At 37.8% G+C, this 24721-nt stretch overlaps 1 protein-coding gene across 1 annotated transcript in view; it reads right to left on the bottom strand.

Annotated features, from left to right (window-relative positions):
* Positions 1-7365: 7365 nt before the first annotated feature.
* Positions 7366-24721, bottom strand: part of LOC149234407 (ATP-dependent RNA helicase DEAH11, chloroplastic-like) — a 38084-nt gene continuing 20728 nt past the window's right edge. The window contains 2 exon segments of the mRNA XM_089371835.1: positions 7366-8604; positions 20757-23910. Coding sequence (XP_089227961.1) covers positions 7388-8604; positions 20757-23910 — 4371 coding nt within the window. The 3' untranslated portion in view covers positions 7366-7387.

Genomic DNA, 24721 nt, shown 5'->3' with positions numbered 1-24721 from the left:
AATGTAACAAAACGGTGCAAAATTAGATTTGCTATTAATGTCAATTTTATTGATGAAGTAGAACTAGATCTAATTCTCCAAGATGTATGCGGAATGGTGTTTGAAAGTCCCTACATGTACATGTGAAAAGCAATATTCATGTCGAGATTCAACTAGTATCAACTCGCTAAGGATGGAAAATCATTCACCATCAACACACACAAATATAAGTCGAAAAATTCACTAGTAGCTACCAACCAAGCCAAGGAATTGATAAATCCTAGCAAGAAGTATGCTTTATTGTTTTTAAGAGAAAATCAATATGTAGAAGAGTCAATAAGAGGAAAGGAATCCCTAGAGTGTACTATGAAATAGAAACAACCACTGGAAGAGTTGCTACAGGAATATAGGGATGTGTTCTTAGAGCTTAATGGGTTACCACCCAAGAGGGAGGTGGAGCACAAGATCCAGCTATTACCAGACTCCCCATTGTAAAACATTAGGTTGTACAAGTAGTATGTTATAGATGCAAGTGACAGGAAGGAAAAGTTGCAATAACTACTAGAACAAGGTGTCATTCGACCTAGTACATCACCATGTGGGTCACCCATCATCATTGTACCAAAAAATGATAGGACTTGGAAAATGTATATTGATTACATGGCATTGCACAAAATCGTACTTAAGAATAGGTACCCCGGCCCAAAATAGATGATATATTAGATTAGTCGCAGCGACCAAATGATTCACCAAACTAGACTTAAAGTCTGGATATCACTAGGTTCGAGTCAAAGAAGAAGATACTTGGAAGACCGCCTTCAAAACTAGGCATAGTTTGTATGAGTGGTTAGTCATGTCATTCAACCTATGCAATACACCAGCTACATTTATGAAATTAATGAATGATATACTATTTTCTTTCATAAATTCATTTGTTATTGTCTATTTGGAAGATATATTAGTATACATTGTTACGTGGGAGGAGCACATCTCACATTTGACGCAGGTACTAGAGACATTAAAGGAGCACCAACTGCAAGCACAACAGTCTTTGGTGCCTTTGGGGTATGTGATAGGTGGAGGAGAGCTTAAAATAGATCCAGCGAAGATGGAGGTCATAATGAAATTGTCAGTGCCTACTAATGTTTCTGAGATTCAAAGTTTTGTTGGCGTAGCACATTACCTGAGGAAATGCGTAGCCTCGTTTTCAATAGTAGCAGTGTCACTCCACACCATAATAGCAAGTGGAAAGAGTTTCCAATGGTAAAAAGGTCAACAAAGGGCCTTTGAGGAGTTAAGTAAGAAGATCAGTCAAACACTAGTTCTGGCATTACCGAACTTGCAGCAGCGCTTCACAGTGGAGACATATGTGAGTGGGTATGTTATGGGAGCGATCTTGAAGGCCTATATACTACCATTCTGAAGTATTTCATGGGGCATTTCTCACCTACCTTACCTACGACAAGGGGTTTTATGCCCTAGTGCAAGTTGTGAAGAAGTGGAAGCACTATCTAATGGAAAATGAGTCACTAATCCACACATATCACCATTCACTATAGTACCTGCAAGACTAGAGTAAGTTGCAACAAACCAAGCATTACAAGTGGATAAGGTTTCTACAGCGATTTCATTTTGTGATCAAGTCCAAAAAGGGTAGCACAAACAAGTTGGTCGACACACTTTCAAGGGCACCCACATAAAAAATCACAGCTTTGGAAACTTTGATGCACATGGAGTCATTCACCCACAATGCATATAGAGAGGCATATTCAGAAAACGAGGACTTCGAGGAGGTGTTTTAGTAGTTGTAGAGTCGAAGTCATGTGCACGATGGTGACAGCACCGTTGACTACCATCTCCAGCACAAGGTACTCTATAGATTGGATAAGTTGTGTCCCTAAAGGTGAGCATTTGTCGTTGATCAAAGACGCTCACACCTCCAAGGTTGCATGGCATATTGGTGTATGGAAGACAGTGGCCAACTTGTAGAGGTATGTGCATCGGCCAAAGATGCAAGAACATGTAGTTAGGTTTATAAGAGGATGCATGCTTTGTTGTACCACCAAGCCTAGTAATATGAAATAGGGGCTATATCATCCCTTACATGTACCCACTTGTCCCTGGTAAAATATTTCCATGGATTTTCTGGGATGTTTACCAACAACCAGAAAATAACATGATTATTTGTTCGTGGTAGTTGAAAAATTCAGCAAGATGTTTGTTCTGGTGCCCTATAAAAAGACCAGTAGTGGGCAAGAAGCAGCGAACTTATTCTTTGGATAGATTTGGGTGCACTTCGAGATACCAAAAAGCATTGTTTCAGACGAGGACATGAGATTTATCAGTGCATTTTGGACTACATCATGGGAGAAGATGGACACTAGAAGAGGTCTATAGCATTCCATCCTCAGTGAGATGGGAAAACAGTGGTTGGCAAAAATTTGGTGCAGCGTTTAAGGGGTTATAATGTGAAGCATCTGAAACATGCGATGAAAATCTAGTATATATAATACACTCTTATAACGGAGCAGTTCACACTTCTACTGGTAAGTCCCCATTTGAAACTTGTTTTGGATATTTGTCATCTTCACCTCTGGATATTGCATATGAGTGGCATGGAAGAGTGAGGACCTTACAAGGGGTGCTTTGAGCACTGAAAAAAATGTAGAAAAGTTCTAGTTGATTCATATACAAGTACTGGCGAAGCTGCAGAAGTCACAATAAAAATACAAAGCCATGCATTATCAGAGCTCTATGATATCGTCCCTTTGAGACACTAGAAAAGGTGGAAGAAAATGTCTACAAACTCAGTCTACCCCCATACTTGTGTATCTACTCAGTGGTAAATGTGGAGAATTTGAAGCCCATATTAGATCAAGAAGAGGAGCAAGTCCTACCTTCTGTAGAATATTTGGCACCAGATGTTCAGGGAAAGTTAACATAACATACAGTTTTGCAGGAGAGGTCCAGAACTACAAGATGGGGGCAGCATGACCTTTGGCAGATTGGGTTGAAATGACAACTTCTAAGCAAAGCTCAATGGTACATTAGAAAAGTGGAAGAAATTTTTCCTTGCCTCATTCAGTGTAAGCTTTTAAGGACCAAAAGCCTCCCAAAAAGGGGAGGTGTGACCCAGATTGGATCATTATATTTTTTTCATCCAGCGCAATGCTTTCAGAGTGGGAAAAGTGGAGGAATCAAGTCACAAGATTATTTTTACTAGTAGGACCCAGTTTGGCAAATTGGGGTTTGAAACCTTCCGGGGCCATTTTGAGACATCAAACAATGTTTTTAGGGGTAAAACTTTGTTGTTTAAGTGCCACACTTCTTTTTTTCACATTCTACACATAGAGACATTTCCAACAGTGCAAGAACCACTTATGCCATGCGAAAGTTGACCTTTATGTTTTCACTATCATAATTCAAGAGGATGGTATGTCAACCCCCATTATTCATAGAGAGAGTTGGGACGTGATTATGATGAAGAAGAGTCTAGAAGAGTTTATATTGTAACTCTATTTAAGAGTTGAGGTAGTCGAGCATAACCACTAATACGCTATCGAGCTATGTTATAACCGGACCACTAGGAAGGAAAAGGGTTCCATTCTTTTCGAGTGCACTTGTTCCATAGACTAGCAAAATAGCCGAGAGGTATATGAAGATAGCACACAAAAAGGATTTGTGTATTTTGGTAACCCAATGCCACAAGTCTTACTTCTTTGTACTCGTAGTCATTTTCTATTCAGAGAAAGACAACATAATGGTCTCACCTTCTAGATGGATTTTCTCCCAAAAGGGTTTCCTAGGGTATATCATGTGTCAAATTGTTGTTTGTAAGTTTTTATTTCGTTGTTCTCTATTTTCTACATAATTTTAATTTGCATACATATGCAATTAATAGTGATTTGCAAATCCATAAATCTAAAGAGAAATAAAACTCTATAGTGTGGATTTCAGCATTTTAAATATAGTTTTATTAGATTTGTTGTGGCGAAATGTCTAGTGGAATATCCATGGCAATTTATGGACCAACCCACCCACTATCACTCTTGTAGTAATAGGTTGGTAGAAAAGCGATCAAAAAGAGTCTCACTTTTCATCTCGCTCTGTAATCATATTTTGTACTCTCTCTCTCTGAGTCTTGGGTTCATGAATTTTTTTACAATGTCCTTCAAACTAGGGTTAAGGTTTATCGGTTGAAGATTTGGAAATTAAAGTTCAGAGAAAACCCTATTGTTGAAGTGAAAAAGAAAAAATGAAAAAATGTGTTGTGTTGAAGGGCATGCTTGTATGATACACACTTGTAGTATCTGCTTAACGTGCATTTCTGTTTTATTGGTTTTCCCTAGATTAAGTTTTGGAAAGCTAAAGAATTGTAGTAGTGTTGTGATAAGCCTATATATATATATATAAACTTTATACATATTAATGATATTTTCAGCTGTCAAATAATTATGTAAATTGCTGATATGATTTCAATTATCTATATTCATAATTTATGGCACATTGTGTCTTGTTTATGAAGGGTCAATGTGTTATGTGATTTATGTTGAATTTCTTATTGGATTGAGGATGTTAAATATAACCTCCTATTACGACTTTTTTTGCTTATATTTTATAAGCATCCTAATGCTGAAAATTCACAGGATTAAACTCTGACCAGTCAAGATGTACCTTTTTGTTTATATTTTATAACAATCCTAATGCTGAAAATTAACAGGATTAAACTCTGACAAGTCAAGATGTACCTTTTTGTTTATATTCTCTGACCAGTCAAGATGTACCTTTTTGTTTATATTTTATAACAATCCTAATGCTGAAAATTAACAGGATTAAACTCTGACAAGTCAAGATGTACCTTTTTGTTTATATTCTATAACAATCCTAATGCTGAAAATTAACAGGATTAAACTCTGACAAGTCAAGATGTACCTTTTTGTTTATATTCTATAACAATCCTAATGCTGAAAATTAACAGGATTAAACTCTGACAAGTCAAGATGTACCTTTTTGTTTATATTTTATAACAAAAATAATACTGAAAATTCACCGGATTAAACTCTGACAAGTCAAGATGTACCTTTTTGTTTATATTTTATAACAAAAATAATACTGAAAATTCACCGGATTAGACTCTGACAAGTCAAGATGTCAATAAAAATTTTGTTTTGCATTAAAAACCATTTTTCCCAGAATTTTCACACAAGTTATTGAACATACATATCAAATTTGACTAGATTAACATTAAACATACCTAATAATATAATAAATGAAAAAATAAATAATCTAGTACAAACCTTAATTACATATAATAACAATATCTGCAATGCAACCATTTGTACAAATTACACCAATAATTCCAGCATTGTAAGTAGACTAAATACTGAATGTTTAACGAGTAATCATAAAGTTTACAAAAAGATCGCTCAATTGAAGGACTCGCCCATAAAAATAGAAACAATGGATTTTATCATTAAAACAAAAAAATCATACGCATTCACAAAGATCAAAAACCCACATTAACAGGTCTACAAATAACCTCTTTCAAAAGTTCTCATTTGACCTTTGACAACAATAAGATGTAACTTGTCTGAGCCACGGATCATCTTTCAAAGTATTCATTTGGCCTTTGAGAACAATAGGATGACGCTGGGCATTGGGGGCTAGATGATCATTGTGGAGGTCATCCGAAGAGAGAATGCCCCAGATTGGTAGACTGATAAGGTTACCCACGATGCTCTTAGGCTTCTAAAAACTTTCAAGGTGTTCAGAATTTCTCATATTTATAGAGGTCAGTAAAGTAGCAGATTGACTCGCAAGATTGGGAGTTGGTTCGAGTTGGCTGAAATTTTGTTGAAGAGCTAACTCTTGTATTTAAAACGAGATAAAGAAAGATGGTAAAGTTGTTGTATAGTTATATTGTTTTCAGGGAGTGCCTGGGCTGCAACCCATTCAATAGCTGTATCAGTGAGTCCCAGGGCTGCAACCCATTCAATAGTTGTATCAGTTTCAGTGCTATGATGATTTCAGTTGGAGGATGAATTTAGCCTTGTTATTCTTGTTTAGTCTGTGGGTTGTCAATAACAAGTATATCTTGCTGGCAAACTCTTAAGGGACCCCTTGTATCAGGTGTCACAAACGTCAGATATCACTAAGACTCAGGGCCCCAGTAGAACCCCATCTTTTACCAATTTAAAAAAACAAAGCAATACTGATTCGGAAATCCAACATTTCTATCATCTTCCTCAGAAATCTCGAACGTACTGAGAAAACTGAAGCCAAAATACGACATATAATACAATTCACCGCTCTTTAACTTAGACCTACGAAAAAGTTGTCTCATTATGGCTGGGGTTAGAACTACCACCATGTGTAGAAGCAGGTGTTGGAACCTTAAACCAAATGCTCTTTTGCAGCTGTGTATCTGTATTTCCAATTTCCTCTACCCGTGCAAGTGTTGTCTCATTTTGCTTGTGGCCACAACCACTACCATGGGTAGAAGCAGGTGTTGGAACCTTAAAGCTTAAGCCTCAGCCATGTATCTGTATTTCCAATTTCCTCTTGGACCATTTTGTGCTCTTCAAGTAGTCTTCGGCGGTTTTCTTTTCCCTTCTGTCAATCCCAGACTTGATAGTGGGTGGCCGTACAAGCAAACTTTGTGTTTGTATTAGCTTCAAGTGTGCAGTTTTAATGCAATTTGCCATGGTGGGTTGGTGGTTCTGGCTAATTCCAGATTGCAACACCCTCTAAACGATTGCTTCTACCTGTCAAACATCAATTGGAAAAACTATAGTACAATAAAAATGTATGTATTTTCATGTAAGTTGATAGAAGCCTATGCTCAGCTACATATTAAATTCGGTAAGGCGGGTTTGATAGAAATCACTGTGTTAAACACCAATAGATTGAGAAATCATTTCTTGTTTCATGTCCTAGAAAGAGGTAGGTGACATTATTAAGTTTGATTTAATTCATGAATTTTGATTTGGTGACATAGTTGTGGCAAAGGTCGTTCGATTGAATTATTATTGTGTGATCTTGAATCATGAGTTTACCCCCTGTAATTAAGAAAGTTCTACTTTATAATATACTTCGAATGTCTACTTTTCCTCATCTTACTCAACAGCCCATATCAATCAAGGTTGAGTTTTATCAATAGAGTTCCATATGTTTTAAACACCCCCTTCACCCTTCCGGCACTAGAAGTTTCTTATCCTTTCATGTCCCTTCACCTCAGTTCAATCTACCACAACTAACCTAACCTGAGCTTGTGTGGAGGAACAAAACACATGCACTAAAATATCTATCACAACTCATAACAAACATAAACATCATCAGCTCATCACAACTCATAACAAACATAAACATCATCAGCTCAACATGAAATGAAGAAAAAGAGAGTTTGCAATTAGTAACCACCATGTACAGCACGCAAATGGCTATAACAACTGTCACTGCTGTCAAAGGACTCTACACATACCCAGCAAATATGTTTACCACACTTACAACTGATGTGATTGCAACCTTCAGTTTTTTCAATTGTGAACCCACAACCAGGACACCTTTTAACATCCTCTTTGCCTTTGCACCACTCTTTCAGAGAGGCATCGGGATCTTGCTTGAATTCTCTATATTCTTCACATGACAGGTACGGATGATACTCTAGATGACAGGTTGTACACAACTCCACCGAACAACTGCCACAAACAAAGAGTCTACCAGAAGTTGACACCTCATATATTGATGGGCAATCTGGGGTGGTGCAGAATCTGTAGGTACCTTTGCTCGAAGCTACAAATGCCCCGAGAGAAGCTCTAAATAAGTCATCCAGTGCCTCACTGGAGACCAAGGATTTTAGATCAGCAACTAAGAACAAATGGTTGCAATCTTCACGAGCACAAACAAGAGGAAATCCCTCATGATGACGCATGGCTGAGTTACACTGCTCAACTAGGCATGATCTGCAGAAGGCATGCCCACATCCTTCGAGTCTGTAGCAGTCTTCAATATCACAGAAGCAGATGGGACAAGCATTCCCACTTTCATCAACTTCTTTTAGCATATGATTATGAATCCCCTTGATACTATTTGCCGTTTCAGCAACAACATTGTCAGCTTTAATTTTTGACTCTCTACTGCCATGAACAGACAAAACATGACGACGTGTATCAAGAATAAATTCTGCATCTGGAATGCACGCTTTAAATCCAGCTAGCTCCACACCAAATCTTTTGACAATTTCCTTCATCAACCCATATGGTACCCCTTCCCCTCTAAGAGATATTTGATGATGTTTGTTTTCATGAAGCAACATCAAGTTATGTACCAGATCTTTAATAGCTTTATCACTTTTATTGGCTGGACCAAAAATTTTGATACTATGACTGCGTCTTTCAAATATTATACAAGTCTTGGTCTCCCGTTCTAATGATCTTAGAAGCTGAAACCCCTCACGAGTAAAAAGTAGCTGTATAGCTGCAGGATCGAACTTATCATCTGCTACAACATTTCCTTTCAGTAGCTGTTCCAGTGAGGATCTACATTTTACAACAGCATCCATTGTGTTCGAAGATATCTTCACTCTGTAGGATCCATACTCTGTCTCATTGGCTTGTAGCTTAACATCTGCACAGACAATTTGTTAGATGAATCCACTGTCGGATCAGAATACATGAACTTTATCCTAGAGATGCCTCAATGATATTAATAATCAAGCAGTTTATACTACATACAAACTAACCATTCACGTTTCAAGTGATCACAGCATATAGCACTCCAAAATTAATGTACTTTTAGAAATACATACGATTAGGGTGAAAATGATGATGCGTTTCCTTGGGAAAAGGACGCCATATTTAAGGTGCTTCATATAACTTTGTGATTCGGTAGCAAAGCAGTTAGCACTTCTATGCCAATTATTCTAATGGTTTGCTAGTTTTCAACAGACTTCTTGTACATCACGTACCTATTTTGTACTCGGGACTTTTTTGTTATCTTTATATTTTCAAAATTCAAATTCAACATAACATCAAAATAGTTCTCTGGCAACCTTAACTATGGCCCTAGCTAAAAATAGGTTTCTGTGCATATGATTGCATACACATGCTAAATACAATTAGAACAATGGGCGCTCACTAGCTAAAGCCCCAGTGGATTACAATCATATAGAAAAGCGATGTATTATGATCTAATCAAATTTTGGAGGCACAGGTGTAACCATAGTTTTAAAAACACAACCCAAGATCCCCTTGAGCTGACTATCAACTGGGAAAGTCAATCATCCCACAAGTAATGTGACCACTCGTTATGAGGATCCAGCAAGGGCACCGCAGATAAGAAAACACTTTCTCATTTGGAGGGCGGAAACAAAACATTTGATGCAGGGTGAACCTTAAACATTCATTGCCCGTTTATCACTCAACCCCTATTTTCTATATAGTCAAATTTTGGAGGCCTGAGTGTAGCCATAGTTTTAGAAACTGGAAACAGTCTTAATACCAGCCACCTATCAAATGAAGTTTCGAACCAGAACCAGATCGAACTGGACTCGACCCAGCGGTTTTTATAAAAATACATAAAATAATTAAGTTATAATGAAATTTTTATTTTTAAGATTCCAAACCATCAGAGACACGAGGCAAAATTTCCCCATCTATATACCATGTAACGGTGAATATATATCAAAATAGCAGCAATTATAATACATATCAACAACAAAATACATACTCAATAATGCTTTAAACAGCCTTGAGTCCAAAAACCATGTCACAAGCTATTGGGCCACAAGCCCACTGCAAACCAATGAACAACATGATCACTCGCCAAACTCAACACCACTACTAGAAATGGGATCATCAACAAGAGTCGCATAAATATTATTTGGTTGAAAGTCTTCGAACTCCTTAGATTCCTCAACCTTATAATATGGTAGAAAAAGCTTAACATGCCCTAACCAATTATCTTGTTTTGAAGGGTACATTTTTGTTAGGGCAATGGCAAAGGAGTTCAACAGTAAATAACACCACATTAGAGTAATTCAACAATCAATGCCACCAATTTTAAGGTACTGAAAGGGTTTCATGCAATGTTGCAAACATTGGCATCGGGATAAAATCAACAAGGGTCCGGGAAACCAAAAAATCGAGAAAATATCAGTAAAAATTGGCAAACATCGGCTAGGCCAAAAATCACGACTTTGTAATTTTTTTGTGATAAAATCGGGATGTTTGCAACACTGGTTTCGTGCTCTTGATTAAATGTCAATCCCATACCCTCATACATTATAGAATTCAATGAAAATGTTCCAATCCAACCAATCCTAAAATTCTGAAAACTGTCAAGTCTGTTGAATTTTGAGTGTGATATGAAATTCTACTTTCTCCATATGAAGTCTGATAAGGTCGGAACCATAGTTTTACAAACCGGAACAAGTGACCGGACCGGTCCACCTATCAAACCGGGTGTTCCAAACTGGGACTAGTCAGATCTCAATGAACCGATCGTTAAAAAAATACATGAAATAATCAGTTTTTAATGAAGAAAAAACTATTTTTAAGATTTAAAACCATGATTCCAAACCAATAGATATAAAATATGCAAAGTTTGCTCATCTATATACCAGGTAAAGGTGAATATATCAAATTGGCACCGAGTGCAATACATATCAGCAACAGAATACATAATCAATGAGGTTCTAAATGGCCTCTAGAGTCCAAAAACAACATTATAAGCTATTGGGTCACTGGCCTACTACAAGTATACATATCAGTGATCAGCATGATCACTCCTCATCATGATCAAACTCGTCCCCACTACTAGACAAGGGATCATCAACATGAGCTACATAAATAATCTGGCCGAGTGTTTGAGGACTCCTAAAACTCCTCTGCAACCTTAGCAATAGTGGTAGTAGTAGCAGCAAAAATAGGCATCAAAGCTACAAATCACTGATCAACATGATCACTCATGAAACTCATCATTGATTCAACGCTACTAAAAATGGGATCATCAGCAATAGATACATAAACATCATCTCGCTCAAAGTCTTGAGACTTGGATTGCTCAACCTTATAATATGATAGAAATTGAAAAAGTTTAACATGCCTAATAAAATATTTAACAGCTGAAAATCAAATATCTGAACATTGCATCAATCACAGAAATAGTTGAAAAATGAACAATGGAAGAAATAAAACACATACTCAGATTTTTCCTTCAAATCAACTTTTTACTCCTTTGATCAAAGCTTACGAGGTGACCTCTGCAGCTGGCTTTGAACCAGCAACTGCACAGTCAATAAAATTACTGCAAACAACAATACCTGACTTAGGAAAGGAAAGTACAGCTACAACAGTACAGCCTGCTATTTCTGCCTTTCCTGGACAGCAAATCGTTCTTTATCCCCCTCAATCACTGAAGCATAATCTAGTAATACACTGTATGGCCAGATCTCAAAGGTGTAAGGCCAAATCTGAAGATGTCTAACCTGTGCATGAAGAAAAGACAGTTACAACGGTTGTATGGAGTCTGGACTATATGGCTTGCTGTACTTGCTAGTCTCTTTAGCAGATCTGCATTTCTTTTATTCCAGAAGCACTCTTCCTTCCTCCAGCTCTCTTGCTCTCTTCTTATATGTGTGAGATCTCTCCTATCTTGTCCTATTTATGCTTTGAGTGAAGATTAAGTTATAACTAATCTCCTCAATCCTAATAACTATTCTCCTTAATTTTAGCTGCAACCTATCTCAATATTGAGATATACCTTCTTTTGTTCCTTTCTTTGGTATATCAGTTTACTTTGTTTTGAGACAGCACCCAGCAGATGATCGAGTTCTATGTCACAAGGTTCGTCGAAATAATAAATTTAACCTTGAGGTTCAAATTTTGGCGAACCTTAAATTTTTTAGCAAACCTTAAATTTAACAGTCACCTAGGCTTGAAAATTTTAAGCAAATTTCTTAAGAGGTAATTTCTTTTATCTTATATGAAGGAGAATTAAATGATAAATAAATGCACTTGTTAAGAGTTTTTTTTCTCAGTGCTTGATACATCTGTGTTTAAGATGGATCTACACTGGTTATTCACAGTTATGCTCTCGTGTCTAATGCGATTGTGCAAATAATAGTATATATGCATCCAAAACAAGGATTAGTGCAAGAATAACAATCATGCACACAACGAACACAGAACTATCCTAGAGAAAACCCCAGCTCAATGTAGCTTGCTCAGCTCTTTAACTAACTTAAGAGTGTAATTTTCTTCCTCAATTATGTAATAATGTCCTCCCCTGGAAAGTAAACTAGTGTAGGAATTCCAATTCTTTCTGTGTTAAAGCTCTATGGTGGTTCCAATTGACTGAAACATCACCTAAGAGAGTAAACCCCTATTTTCAGTGTTGTCACCTTATTTGCATTTCATCCCACTGGGAAGTAATGTCCTTCACTACCAATCTGCGCTTTCTCTGGAATGTAAACTAGTGTAGGAATTCTGATTCTCTCAGTGCCAAAACTCTACAATGCTTCCAATTGACTGAATCACCCCGTAAGTGAGCAAATCCCCCTCCTCATCGTCGCCCCCTTATTTGCATTCAATCCCACTGAGAAGGCCGAGAGATAGGCCCAAGAATTAATAACTACATTCATTTCAATGCTCAACAGAGTCATCCATCGTGGATTCAATGTGGATGACAAGGAGGTGTATTTTTAATCTCTTTTAGGCAGCCCAATTGTTCAATAAGTTGTTACTACTTCCATTCGTGTGCCCAACTGAATTGACTATGTGAACCGAGATCAATGTGGCAAATCTCCTCGACATGGACCAGGAGGTCATACATCATATTTTGTCATGGCTTGTCAAATTGGTGGGTTCCATAAATACAGTTGCCCGTGGACATGACATGGAATGGGCACTCAACATTCTAATATCCTTAACTCCCTCTCTACAACCTGATGTAAATTCAATGGATCACAAAAGTTTCAATGTGCAGGTTTGGGAAGGGGGCCTAACAAGCCCGCATGGATGCAAGTTATTCGACCTCTTTAGATTAGACAATACGTGCATTTTCGTGGTTTGGCATCCCAAAAACAGAATGGTAATACACGGGCCATAGAACAAGAGCAAATCCAACAATGCATGCAAGGAGGTCCAACACAACTCTACATCACCCCAAATGTGTTCATAGTGCACACCACAATGTAAACAACTTGTATGCTCAATGCTCTCTCACCACCTTCCCTTTGTGGTCGTAGTCGTATTTTTAAACACATGGTCTCAACATGGAGCTTATACTATACTCCTTGATCCTAGCACCCTCATGGGCCTTTGTCTATCCTCCCAACCAATGCCTAATGTCCACGTTGATGGAAAGACTACACTTATGCAAGCCTAAATCACCATCGTGGAACCATAATGGGAATGTGTTTTTATCTGTTACGTAAAAGTTAATTAACTTTGTAATTATTAGTTAAATTAAGGCAAAGGGGCACCTAAGGCAGCATTTAATCCAGGGGCCTCCCACAATTGTATCCATCCTCAATTCATTAATAAAATATATATAACATTTTTTGTCTAAGACTCTAATGTTGAGTATTTACACTTCATTTGGTATCAAAGCACCGTTGCGCGTGTTCCCAACTATGTTCGCCATATTCTTTTGTGCCATCCCTACCAGTCTCCTGTCAAGCTGATTGTACCCACCGTCGACAAATCTCTGCCTAACGCTCTCTACCCCCTTCTCCGCAACTAATTGTTCATTCCTCCTCCATAACATGTCTCCACTCCGCATCCTGCTTGTTATCCACCCACCATCATCTATCTCCACTTCGCATCCTATCTGTTATTTATCCGCCATCTTGTCCTTTCTTGACTCTTTGCAGTGCCCCCACATTATTGTCCCCTCGCTCACCATCCAAATCCATCGATTGTCTACTCCCTACTGCAATCACGTCCCGCTGCTTGTTATCCACCCACCATCATCTGTCTCCACTTCTCATCCTATCTGTTATTTATCCGCCATCTTGTCCTTTCTCGACTCCTTCCAACGCCCCCGCATTATTGTCCCCTCGCTCACCATCCAAATCCATCGATTGTCTACTCCCTACTACAGTCACGTCCCGACTTGCCCTTCTCACCAACCCGCACATCTTCCTCCGCATCTCTGCACACGCCCTTGTTCCGCCCGCCGCTTCCCTAAGTTCGACATCTCCGTCCACTCTGCCAAGCTAAGGTTTCCGGCTTCGTGCCAATTCAAACTCAAACGACGCATCATTTACTAGTGTAGTTTGGAAAAGGTGCTTATAATAGTTTTTATATAGTTGTTATTATATAATTTATATAATTCATTATATTAAGTTATATAATAAATTATTATATAGCTAACTATTATATAGGTATAATTATTATAATTAACTTTAATTAAAAAATATATATAGAAAGAAAGAAAAAAATCATAAAAAAATTAGGGTAAGTTAAGGAAAAGGTTAAACTGGATAAATATACACCACCGCATACCCGTTCAATGTCGTCGTCTATGACAATGGTTGATTTTAGTAAAAAATTGATTGATCTTGAGAATAAGGTTACCGGGCATTCCAATGAAATCAAGGAGCTCCAGGATACAACAAAGAGAATAGAAAGTCAGCTCGAGCAGAACCATAACGAATTTAAAAAGGAGCATGCAATCCTTTCAAATACGGTGAATCTGAATCATAATCAAGCAATGGTGATGTTGACCTGTATTTGTGACAAGTTGAAGATTACACCTGATCAAATACCCCAGAATAATGAAGCTACTCAACATCTCAATTCTCCAGATTCGTCAAATTCATCAGACTCACATGAGAAAACCGAGTCTCCAAAAGCATCGTCCATACCCCATTAAGAAAATAGTAACATGAATTTTCAAAATATGCAGCTCTGGAAAAAAATTCTCAAATATGCAACTTGCGAATCAATACCCTCTCTTTACTCCAACAGTTGTGACGTATCAACGAAGAGCAAAACTTGAACTCTCCAAATTTGACAGTAACAAGAAGTGCAATGTTGCATGGTTAAATAAAGCAGAAGAATATTTCAAGATTTACGGTATTGACAATGATGACGAAAAGATCAGGCATGCATCCATTAAAATGGAAGGCGAAGCATATAATTGGTATATGTGGTGGAAAAAAACAACGCTTGCTATTAGTTGGAGGAAATTCAAAAATGCATTCTTTAAAAGGTTTCAAGGTGTTAAGGAAGAAGAGTTCTTCTCAACACTCACCAGACTGCAACAAAAAGGAGATGTGGACGAATACACTCGAGAATGGGAAACCTTAGCTACACAAGTACCTGGATTATCAGAAACTCGTCTCATTCAATCATACACCACGGGACTTAAACCCCATCTCCAAGTTGAACTTGAGCTTCATGACATCACTTCTATAGAAGTAGCAAGACAGAAGGCAAAAGCTGCTGAAAAGAAGCACAAAAAGATGCAATGGCCAAAAGTCGAAAGAGTATATTCGAGACGAAGATTTTCCCAAACTACAAACACAGATAACACAAGATATGTTCCACCACATCTTCGTGAAGGAGAAAAAACTAACTTGGAAATGCAAAGAATGAAAGAGGGGAATTGCAAACGTTATGGCGAAAAATAAGACCCTAAACATAGGTGTGTTAAAGGGAAAGAGACCGAGAACCTGTATAAATGTGAAGCAACTAATGACTTAGAGAGTGACGATTCAGACGTAGAAGAAATTGAAGATTCAACAAAATTCTCTCAAGAACTAGATAACGAGAATATTCTGCAAGTGTCATTATCGACCATGACAGTTATATCGCAGAGCCAGACATTAAAGTTAAAAAGACATATCAAGAAGAGCAACGTAATGGTTCTAATCGATACACGAAGCACCCACAACTTTTTGGACTCAACTATGGCGAAAAGACATTTTCACATTTCCCATGCCCAACATGAAGGTTATGGTAGCTGATGGTAAGAAAATTGAAAAAGTAGGGAAATGCCATAAAGTCAAATTACAGATTCAAGACTATAATCTAGAATCTCCATTCTACACTGTACCATTAGGAGGAGTGGATGTGGTCCTCGGCATCCAATGGCTTTAAACCCTAGGTACTTACTTTGCCAACCATCAAAAGCAGTTTATAAAATTTAAATGGGAAGGGTAAAAATACAAGTTATATGGGTTCCAACCCCCTGAGAATCAAATTGTATCATCATCCCAGATGATGAAAATGATTCGGAAGGGAGCACCAGCTTATTTAGTACAGTGTCATCAATTAGAAATGTTAACTTCAAATCTGGTCAACGAAGAAGCATTGGAGGTTCAAGAGCTAATTCAAAAACACAAAAAAGTATTCCAAGATCTTCCAACGAAGTTGCCGCCTAAAAGAGACATCGAGCATACAATCGAAGTGAAATCAAGATCAAATCCCATCAACATCAAGCCACATCGATATCCACATCATAAAAAAAAAAACAAAAATTGAAAGATCAGTCCCAGATCTTTTAAAATGTGGCATTATCACAAAAAGTAAAAGTCTGTATGCTACTCTAGTTGTATTAGTTCGAAAGAAAGATGGATCGTTCAAATTATGCGTCGATTATCGAGGACTAAACAAAATAACAATTAAAAACAAGTTTCCAATCCCTTTTATCGATGAAATGTTGAATGAACTACATGGCGCTAAATACTTTTCAAAATTGGACTTAAGATCAAGGTATTACCAAATCAAGATAAGGTTGGACGTCATTACAAAAATTGCGTTCTGAACACATGAAGGTCATTACAAGTTTAAGGTAATGCCTTTTGGTTTAACCAATGCACCAGCAACATTCCAAGCTACTCTAAATGAGATATTCCGCCCATATCTAAGGAAGTTTGTGTTAGTATTCTTTGATGACATTCTAATTTCTAGTAAAACATGGAAGGAGCACCTACAACATTTGGAGCAAGTTCTTACGGTATTAGAAAAAACATCCGTTCTATGCCAAGAGGTCCAAATGTACTTTTGGGAAGGAAGAAGTAGAGTATCTCGGACATATAATATCCCAGGAAGGACTAAAAGTGGATCCTAATAAGATCACGGCTATAAGAGAATGGCCCAAACCAGTTATTATCTCCAAGCTAAGAGGATTCTTAGGATTGACCGTGTATTATCGAAGATTTATTAAAAACTATGCCCATATAATGACACCCCTAACAAACCTTCTAAAGAAGAACTCATTTCGATGGTATGATGAAGCAGAAAAGTGTTTTGAAGACTTTAAGGAAGTTATGTCTAATGCCCCTGTATTGGCAACTCCAGATTTCTCAAAACCTTTTGTAATTGAGTGTGATGCTTCAAGTTTTGGTATAGGAGCAGTATTAATGCAAGATGGTCATCCAATAGCTTTCGAAAGCAAGAAACTCAATAAGCGAGAACATCTTAAATCTACATACAACAAAAAAATGCTCGTTATTATGCACGCACTTGCCAAGTGAAGACAATCTATGTTGGGAAGTAAGTTCTCCATACGAACAGACCATAATAGTCTCCAATACCTCCTCCAACAAAAAATGCTCTCTGAATAACAACAAAATTGGATTGGAAAAATCGTTGCTTTTGACATGGAAATATTACATAAAAGAGGAAAGGACTACGTAGTGGCAAATGCTTTGTCCAGGAAAGACGAAGAACCATCATTACTAGTAGTGTCGATCATTGTTCCCGAATGGCTTAACGAGATTCAAAGTGAATATGCAAAAGATCCAAAAACCAGTGCCATAATCAATAACCTTCCTCAAAATTCAAAATTTGAATGGAAGAACGATATTCTATGGTACAAAGGAAGAATTTATCTGAATTCAAATTCCAAGTTTAAAGCCAAGATTCTCAAGGAGTCACATGATTCACTGTCAATCGAACATGTAGGGTTCTTTAAAACCTACTATAATGCATGTCAATCATTCTTTTGGAAGGGAATGAGTAACGATATATAGTAATATGTAGTAGAATGCGATAAATGTCAGAGGAATAAAAATGAAAATATTATGACCCCTGGACTACTTCATCCTTTAAATATCCTGAACCAGAAATGGGAAGAAATATCAATGGACTTTATCAAAGGTTTACTTGTGTCAAGTAAGGATAAAATTCTTATAGTAGTCGACAAACTCACCAAGTATGTTCACTTTATTGGAATGAGGAAATCAGACTCAACAAAACAAATTGTTGAGATATTTTGCAAAAATGTTTACAAATTACATGGCTTTCCCAAGCTCACTGTGAGCGATGGGGATGCCAATTTAAGGGTAATTTTTGGAAGGAATTTTTCAATCATATAGGAACCTACCTCAACAAGAGTTCAGCCTACCATCCTCAAACAAAGGGCCAAACAAAGGTTGTCAATAAATGTTTAGAAGCCTACCTACATTGTTATGCCACAGAGAAACAAAATAAGTGGGTTCAGTGGTTACATCTCGTTGAATAGTGGTACAATTCTACTTACCACACATCAGCGAAAATGACTCCATTTCAAGCTCTATACCGGTATGAACCTCCGAAATGGAAGGACTTTGCTATCATTAAGATGAAACTTCCAGTTGTTAAAAACCAATTTGAGTTCAGCCTACCATCCTCAAACAAAGGGCCAAATAGAGGTTGTCAATAAATGTTTAGAAGCCTACCTACATTGTTATGCCATAGACAAACAAAATAAGTGGGTTTAGTGGTTACATCTCACTGAATGGTGGTACATTTCTACTTACCACACGTCAACAAAAATGACTCCATTTCAAGCTATGTTAGTATGTACGAGTACAAACCTCCGAAATAGAAGGACTTTGTTATCATCAAGACAAAACTTCTAGCTGTTGAAAACCAGTTAGAAGAAACCCAAAAAGCCGTCCAAACTCTTCAAGAAAATCTAAATAATGCAAGAAATCGTATTAAGCAACAAGCTTATCGAAATAGAACAAAGAGGTAATTTGAAGTTGGAGAATGGGTGTTTGTTAAACTTCAGCCTTACAAGCAGTTATCCTTAAAGCAGAAGGGAAAAAACAAATTGGCAGCAAGGTTTTATGGACCATACCATATCAACAAAAAGATCAGCCAAGTAGCATACAGTTTAAGCCTTCCTGATAAAAGTCGTGTTCACTCAGCACAAACAACACTTTCGACTTTAGATGATGAAGGAAGGGTCATTATAGAACCAAAAAGCATCATATCCATCAGGGAAAAGAAGTTGCGATCTTGAGTAATCAAAGAATACCTGATCAAGTGGAAGGACTTACCAGAAGAAGAAGCTTCTTGGGAGACAGAAGTGTTTCGTCAACAGCACTCGTCATTACGTATGCTTTCAAGACAAAGCATCTTTTCAAGAGGAAGGCAATTGTATGTAAAAATTAATTATCTTTGTAATTATTAGTTAAAATAAGGCAAAGGGCATGATCTTTATCTTTGTAATTATTAGTTAAATTAAGGCAAAGGGCATGATCTTTGAACAAGAGGCACCCAAGGCAGCATTTAAGCCAGGGGCCTCCCACAATTGTATCCATCATCAATTCATTAATAAAATATATATAATGTTTTCTGTCTAATGCTGAATATTTACACTTCATTGTCGCACTCCTACACAAGCTCATTAGCATATGAGCATGTGAATCTACATAAGAACCTTGAACTACAATTAGATTTGCAAATCATTATCCAATCTAATTTGACATCAGTTCTCAATCTCATCGTATCTTAGCTTACTTCTACCTGTGAACTCAAGCACTTTTCCCTGGTCCTTGAGGCTTCGGGACCTTATCGATCCTTTACAAATCATTCTGCCACGCCCCCCCCCCCCCAAATGGAGGCTTTAGGGCTCTAAAATCTTATCAGTGAAGGAAATGGAAGCACACAACCTCTGCTTTTCTTGTGAAGTCCACTTCTCCATATTGACTAGATGTTGTTGACTTCAAACTATTACCAATCAATCCTTTTGTCAGCTTTATTATTACAAGGGATGCTGTATCTCTTCCTTGTGTGCTTAAATAAAGTAGGCTTCGCCATCTTCAACCAAGCAATATTCAATTTCTCTCCCTGTAAAAGAGTGCATCCCTATCCCACAAATAAGGGTTTCCAAAAATCACTTCACATGCATCAAGTGATGCTACATCACACTCTACTTCATTGGAAAAATCAACATTTGTGGCAAGCTTGATCTTACATCTTTTAGTGATCCTCTTGGCAGATTTCTCTTGGAACCACCCTGATGAACATGGTTTTACTACTTCTACATTATCAGCTATATACTGGAAGCTTCACAAGTAAACATTTGGTTTTGCATTAAGGGGAAATTCTGTCACTGTAAAATAGTAGAAGCAACCTTAGTAAATTCAGATAATATGGAATAGGTGAGTGTGAATTATTTATGTAAAAATGGGGAACAACGTGCAGTGGACCATCTCAACAGTCCACCTTTTGATCAGTTGGCTGTCTAGTTCAAAGTCAATGGCACTCTCATTAAAAGAGATGTGACCTAGTGGCATTCTTACTGCCATTTAAAAGGAGAAACAGGTCCTTTCTTCCCTGTACTCTATCATTGTATTATGTTTTTTTCATATAATACCATAACCATTATTTTTCTATTATGTTGTAAGAGGGGCATATGGATCTTATGGGCTAATCATGCACTAGAATAAAAGTAGAATATCTTGATCTTGATGCTAGAAATTTTTAAGGTCTGCTTTTAAAACTTAGCAAATGAAAGTTAAATCCCCAATTTCAATATATAATTTTGCCACATACCTGCATTTTGCAGTTGAAAAGAGTCGACCAGACTCTGTAATTCAGTCTTTAGTACAGAGTAGATTGGGGCAGGACATAAAACTGTGCTGTAATATGTTTGTTGACAGGTAATCTTTTGCCAAGGCATACAGACAGAAAGCACTTTTCCTTGGAGATGAGACAGAGCCCGTGCTGCCCTCAAATGTACACTACCATCAAATGTAACTAGAGCTCGCGTATAGAAATCCTTGGTGTCTGAATTGTATACAATTACCTCACACTTGTCTTTAGGGACAAATACAGTAAGCTCCTGTAATAGTGCTGCCTTACAAAGCGAATTTGTAGGCTGCAGACCAGCAGGAAGTCGAATAATGAAAACATCCATAATTTTACTGACTGGAACATACCCTAAGGCCAGCCTTAGTTGGTCTTCGGTAACCTCTGGATCAAGACCAGACATAAAAACAGAATCATCGGATTTGCCACGTTTACAATGCACACGAGATCTTCCTATGAGCATGCCTGCACAAGCTAATGTAATTCGATCAACATCATCAGGATCACATCGAATGACAGCCAAGCCCTTGCTTTGTCTCCGAGGCCATCTGAGCATTGCTTTGACAGCTGGAAACCCAGATCTCTTATGGTCCATTACAGGAGATACATTCAAAGGATATACAGACAAAAATGAACCTCCTAGTTCTACATTACTGAGCTGATGCACAGCCGTTTGAGCTGCTTCTGGAGAGAAAAATGTTATTGTACCCCATTTCCCAGTTACTTCTCCTTGTCCTGCCACCAAGTATTTATGGAAACCTGCTATTCTACCAGCACATTTTTCAAACATTACCAAGAGCACTCTATCATCAAGAGATTGTGCATTTGGATGACAAACTTCAACGCTTAAACTTTTACCCTCCAATTCAAGATGTTTAATTTCTGCACCAGCACCAAAAAGTGCCACTGGAGATGCCTTCCCCCGGGATGCATAGAACAAAGACTTTTCTATGCCCTCATTGTATATCCACTTTCTTTCACAGTTCAAGACATCTTCCAGCATGCCATATGCCTGGTCCATTTTTTCTGCGACAGAAAAGAGTTGTACTTCTCTTTTATCATGGTCGACCTCTATACCAATCCGATGGCTGTTGCAAGTTTGTTGAATGCGAGCAACAAGGGAATGTAAATTGCAATTATTCTTCCCACAGAACCTCTTCAAAGCGCAACTTCCAACTCCAGAAATTACTTTCTTCTGCATTGCAAGTTCATTCAACAGACGGATATCATATGTAGGATGAGGTTGAATTGCAGAGACCCAGTCCTCCTCTACTACTGTCACACAAATCAAAAACTGCCTTGTGGTGCATAAAAGTTCACCAAAAACAACCCATTTGGGCTTGTGACCTAAAGCTAACAACGAGCATGAAGGATGCAAATATGCTACCTGTTCTGTAGCAGCTACATCATATCCTAGCCGATCATATCCAGAAAACATGGCAAGGTTTTCCGACATACAGGACAGAATAATTTTCCTCAAAGCTACACCATATGTGTTAGAAACAAATGGAGACCAACTCCAGCGAGTCGGGACAATTATGCCGAGCTCATGTTTGAGACACAGTTCCATTTCTGTTATAGCATCTTTACATCTCACCATGGATTTCGCATTGATGCTATTTTCCCAGCACCATTTCTTCCTACTGAATTTGTGTTTATCCTCCCACTCCTTGAAAACCGAAAGAAGGGTAAAAAGGTCTCCATCCGGATGACAAAAACGAAGTTTTAAACAATCAGACTTTGATTTTTCTGCCTCTGTACCAACCCTACAAAATATACTTCCTGCATTTGCCATCAAAGCTGCAAGTACAAGGCCTTCCCTACCCAAACCCTGAGATAAGCTATCCAGAATAATCTTTCCCAATCGAGGTTCTACACCCAGCTTTACAAGTTTCAAACCAGATTCGGTTAATTTTTTAAAACCTTCCTGACCACAAACCACTGCACCTAACTGGACTAAATTTTGAACAGCAACATGAATTGCCTCCTGGCTTGGAGCTTGCACAAAATCAAAGGATTCAAGGTCATGAATACCCAAAGCAAGAAGTTTTAAAAGAGCAATGCCCAGATGAACTCTCAGAATCTCTGGATCTCTGTGGGGTGCCATACAATTGAACTCTTCTTCTGTGTAAATACGGTAACATATCCCTGGTTGGGTGCGACCAGCACGACCAGATCGTTGAGTAGCTGCACTCTGGCTGATTTGGCCCACCCTCAGCACATTCGTACCAGTTTTGGGGTCAAACCTGCTCTCTTTTGCCATGCCAGAGTCCACCACAAATCTGACACCAGGAATAGTTAGAGATGTTTCTGCCACATTTGTTGCAAAAATAACTTTCCTTAAACCTGCAGGTGCATCTTCAAAAACACGCCTCTGTTCTTCCATTGAAAGCTTTCCATGCAAAGCAACTGTCAATGCTGAAGGTTTCTGAAATTGTTCTCGAGCCCACTCTACTTCAACTTGGGAAGTTAAAAATGCAAGAATGGCTCCCTGTTCCTCTTTGGCATGGATCTCGGCCACAACCTTTATCACTTGAGTAACATATGAAGAAACAGTCAGTTGGCTGTGCTTCATGGCAGAGTTTTGAGAAGCTTCTGCATCATCCCTTGCAATGTACTTAATATCTACCGGAAAATTTCTTCCAGGCACATGAAAAATGCTGCAACCACCAAAATAATCTGATAATGTATGTGCATCTGCTGTTGCAGACATTATGATAAGCCTCAATTCTGGTCTCCTGAACAAGCATCTTTTAAGCAATGCTAGAAGAAGGTCAGTACTTAAGCTACGCTCATGAGCTTCATCCACTATGATACAGCTGATACTTGCCAAGTCTGAGTCTGACATACATAGTTGAAGGAGTACATGGTCAGTCATATAGTTAACCTTAGCTAATGAACGCTCCCTGGGAGTGTATGTAGTGCAACAATCAACAGACTGTATGCCTCCATAGCATCCTTTGCATTCTCCCGCAACTCTTTGTTGTAGAGACATTGCAGCAACTTTCCGGGGTTGTGTGCATACCAAGGAACCTTTGTTGGCAAACCCCGTGTCTGCAAGATACTGTATCAACTGAGTACTCTTTCCAGAACCTGTCTCTCCAATCAGTATCGTTACCTGTCCAAACCATTGTCACAATATAAGTATCTATCAGAATGGCTACTACATAAATTATAAATGTTAATAATATATGTTCAAATCAAATTGAAAAAATAGAAGAAACTATTTATATTTATTACGAAACCACCAATAAATTATAGAAGAAACTCATGGCTGCGCAGCACACAAATTGTATTTGTCGACTGTAAAGTTCAATAAAAAATAAAAATAGTTTGTTATCTTTGTGTACTTTCTAATTAAGTCAGTGACATGCAGGGAAATGGGTTGACAGTTGTCACTAACTGTCATCTGCCTAACTTCCCACCAGTCTTCAGTGTCTATAAACTTTAACAAAACAAGCAGAAGATGCAGAGGTTCATCATTCACCATGACCCTTGCTATTGATACAAGGCCCCTTTGTTGAGTCCATAAATAGAAGATCATTTGAACATATAATATACTAATAACAAAGCATAAACTATTTCCAAATTATTGATTGGAAGGCTTGCACTAACTACACAAAGAACACCAGCAAATTTACCCTATATTATGGAAAATGGAATGTTTCTTTAATAATATTTTTTTATAAGTTAGAAAATGGGAGGATGAGAAATGGTTGGTGATACTATGTAACGACCCGAGAGACTCAAAAAATCAATGATTTTTCTTATAGGATTCTTTGTACTTGATTTATTGCCCATATCAAAACATGTTGAATCATTGAAATTTTGAATATAACTTTTTGAAAACAGTCGGATGGTGATAAAACCATAAAAGATCCAGTCTCCTTTTGTAATGTCCCCGACCACTTAAGAAGCATATGATAGAG

The sequence above is a fragment of the Pinus tabuliformis genome, chromosome 8 (genome assembly GCF_031772625.1).
Source record: "Pinus tabuliformis cultivar Carrire ecotype Pingquan chromosome 8, CPIR1, whole genome shotgun sequence".
NCBI lineage: Eukaryota > Viridiplantae > Streptophyta > Pinopsida > Pinales > Pinaceae > Pinus > Pinus tabuliformis.
Note: the sequence above shows the minus strand (reverse complement) of the source record. Positions and strands in the feature narration are given on the sequence as shown.